Source organism: Sardina pilchardus, chromosome 4 (assembly GCF_963854185.1).
Source record: "Sardina pilchardus chromosome 4, fSarPil1.1, whole genome shotgun sequence".
NCBI classification, from domain to species: domain Eukaryota; kingdom Metazoa; phylum Chordata; class Actinopteri; order Clupeiformes; family Clupeidae; genus Sardina; species Sardina pilchardus.
Window position 1 is genome coordinate 5,237,712 of NC_084997.1, and position 3,261 is coordinate 5,240,972.

General features: G+C 47.4%; 1 protein-coding gene across 3 annotated transcripts; it reads left to right on the top strand.

The window, feature by feature from the left end:
- The first annotated feature begins 488 nt into the window (after positions 1 to 488).
- LOC134077733 (uncharacterized) lies at positions 489 to 2,074 on the top strand. Of its 3 annotated transcripts, none has more exons than XM_062533372.1 (6): positions 489 to 615; positions 696 to 757; positions 879 to 1,306; positions 1,379 to 1,800; positions 1,879 to 1,911; positions 1,994 to 2,074. In XM_062533372.1, the coding sequence occupies exons 1-5, from the start codon at positions 593 to 595 to the stop codon at positions 1,886 to 1,888; spliced, it is 945 nt and encodes a 314-aa protein (XP_062389356.1). In that variant the 5' UTR covers positions 489 to 592; the 3' UTR covers positions 1,889 to 1,911; positions 1,994 to 2,074. The 3 variants fall into 3 exon arrangements, with proteins under 3 accessions (XP_062389356.1, XP_062389357.1, XP_062389355.1); XM_062533373.1 differs by having other exon boundaries at positions 879 to 1,048; positions 1,142 to 1,800; XM_062533371.1 differs by having other exon boundaries at positions 879 to 1,800.
- Positions 2,075 to 3,261: the final 1,187 nt, after the last annotated feature.

The window sequence follows — 3,261 nt, forward strand, 5'->3', positions numbered from 1 at the left end:
CTCATGCAGCGTTTATACATCCTCCCTCGCTCCTCGATCCTCACTGATCTACATAAAGAATGATGGGGTAGTCTATGGGATAGTCTATCAAGTGTTAGTTATAGATCAGTGGGAACGCCCCTCGAGGATCGAGCATCGAGGATCGAGGAGGCATGTTGAAATGCACCCCCGGTGTAGCCCGAGTGTAGGACTGTGAACCTCTCCTCGATCCTCAATGCTCGGCCCTCCAGGCTTGTTCCCACTGATCTAACTAACACTGGATAGGCTATCCCATTGTTGCCGCCCCATCATTCTTTATCTAGATCAGTTGGAACGAGGGCAGAGTAAGGAAGGGAGGATGTATAAAAAGACGAATGAGAGGTACCCACAGTTCACGTTTGAAGAGAATCCAGACACAGCAACTGCAATCAGCTGAAGCCAATTGGTTAATTAAGATTCAGCTGAAGCCACTTGGTTAATTGGGAGCCAGACTGTGTCAATAAAGCCAAGCTTTGTTACCTGTGAGTTAAAGTTGCAGTGTTGCTGCAGTGTTGTAGAGGAGTGAGCAGTAGCATCTGGAGTCGTGGTTTGAGTGAAGACCTTGCAGTTGGCCATGAATCTTGCTTTGATGTTTAGGTACACACTGAATATTTCTGATTTGTTTTTTTCTGTACAAAGTCAATCAGTTGATATAAGTTGTGTGTTGTATTCTATAGGCTATCTTGGATTTGCCTTTTCTTTTTGACGGATGTTGGCCTATGCAGTCCTCAAGTTCATGGTAAGAATTGGGTTTATTTCAGTGGTGTAGTCTAGTTACCTAATCCTGTATATCACATAGATATAATACAACCGAGGATACAGAGGATACTGTAACTAAAGCTGTGGTGGACTTGTTCCAGAAAACCTACATTCCCATCAGGAGAAACTCATTCCTGTGTGGACTTTCAGTCCAGCTCAGGAGGATAAGAAATCCAAGACAGTTGAGGCTCCAGCCCAAGAGCGTCCAGCATGGGCCCAAACGCCCCCCGCCTGGATCATGCCGCCAGCTGCAGTGAACCAGGAACCCAAGGTGCCTGAAGCTCCAGCCCAAACGCCCCCAGCATGGGCCCAGTTGCGCCCAGCATGGATCATGCCTCCAGCTCCAGTGAACCAGGAACCCAAGGTGCCTGCAGCTCCAGCCCAAGAGGCCCCAGCATGGATCATGCCTCCAGCTCCAGTGAACCAGGAACCCAAGGTGCCTGAAGCTCCAGCCCAAACGCCCCCAGCATGGGCCCAGTTGCGCCCAGCATGGATCATGCCTCCAGCTCCAGTGAACCAGGAACCCAAGGTGCCTGCAGCTCCAGCCCAAGAGGCCCCAGCATGGATCATGCCTCCAGCTCCAGTGAACCAGGAACCCAAGGTGCCTGCAGCTCCAGCCCAAGAGCCCCCAACATGGGCCCAGGAACTCCCACAACAGAATACGCCCCTAGTGAGCCAAGCACCAGCCCAAACGCCACCGTCTCCGATGACTCCATTAGGTCCTGTTGGGGGTAGTTTTGGAAGCTCCTTCATGGAGGGTGTTGGTGGAGAGGCTACCTCTAATGGTGGTGCTACTGAGGGTCCATCAGGGCGAGAGCGCTTCCTTGTCATCACAGAGCCCTTGGGTTTTCAAACCCGCTACGTGGTGAAGTCCTTCAATCGTTATGTGCGAGGAAAAAAGATCTATTCCCAAACCACCTACATCCCTCTAGATTATCAGCCTGCTCCTGAGCCTGCTCCTGTCCCCACTCTTCCTGCGCAAGAAGCCCAGGTGGACCAAACTGTGAATGCCGCCACTGCAAGGTAAGAGGTTTTTTTTTTTATGTGTCAGAGCTTCGGTAAGGATTTGACGTTGCTCTAATGTGTTCTCTCTCTCAACAGAAAAGGATAGGCTTGCCCAGTTGACCTTCTGTGGTATGTGTGTTTGGAATCTCTGTTAAATTGTGTAGCCTACTGATCTTTTTCAACAACTGATTTGTGCTCATTTTCCCTCCAGACTTTGGACTTCAATCCAAATGTGTATCTGGGCCCTTGTTGCATCGTGGCTTAAAAAAATAAAATTCTTAAACGTACAAAATTCACTGTGTTCAAACTTTCTGTTAAAGCAATTCTAAAGCACAATTCTGCCGTCGCAAGCACGCTGTTTGTTTATCCAGCATATAATGATGTCAGCAGACAAGTATGCTACATGATTTTGCAAAAGTATGGTGTATTGCAACATCGAAGCAAGTCAGTTTGTAGTTTCTCTCACTCCATTGAACTACAGATCCGCTACCTGATCTGGTAAACTTGCATAGTGTGATTACAGTCAATAGAGGGCTGCGATGCGAACGCAGAAGTGACGTTCACCTATTACGAGTTGATGAACCACTGAAATGTTTTTTGGAAACATTACTTTAAGGTACAAAAAAACTCTGCTTTAAGCAGCACATCAATTGATATGCCAGTCTTCTTAAGAGAACTCTGCCATATGTTATGGGCTATCGTAAAGTTAGAAATGCCTGTTTAGGGTGACTTTCACTCTCACACTCGCACTCTTATTCTGACCTTCAGACCTCGGTCTTCTCTTTTTTTCTTGTCATCTCCTCCCTATTATGCCCAAAGTCCCCAGAGAAGGCTCTATACTCACATTTTAAGGGGTCACTTCATCATAGTGGGCCAGGGGGCAGGTCAATTGTCCAATTTACTGTCTGGTCTATCCCTGTTCAAGTTTCCTGCAGACTTGCACCTCTTACCTTTAACAGAGAATCAACCTCATATCAGCTTCATTAATGTTCCCTTAGGAAGGGTGGCCAAACTGTGCGTTCAGACCAAGAGCGACCAAAGCTGCAAAGTCGCTTTTGACGCTGGTAAAATGCAGCTGCTAAATAAATTCTGTTGCGCAAGTCGCTCATAACGTGAGATTCAAATGTTCGATTTCCTTTGACATCCACTGATCCACACAAGCGAAGCACGCCTGCATTCTGATTGGTTGTCAGTGTTTTGCAGCAGAAACGAGTCATAGCTATTTGCATAAAGTAAAACTTTTTTGGTCACTGGTCGCCCAAGTTTTGACGCTGGTCGCTGTGATCATTTTGGTTGCTGTAATCGCTCGTCCCCGTTCAAAGTCAATCACTTTTGGTGATTTTGCAGCTTTGGTCGCTCTTGGTCTGAACGCACAGCAACAAACACCCTGGATGGGGAATGTGGACTACGCATTGAGCAGAAGGTTGTCCAGGGGTGTCAAGGTGTCAACAAACAAATAGAACAATATAACCTGCCTGT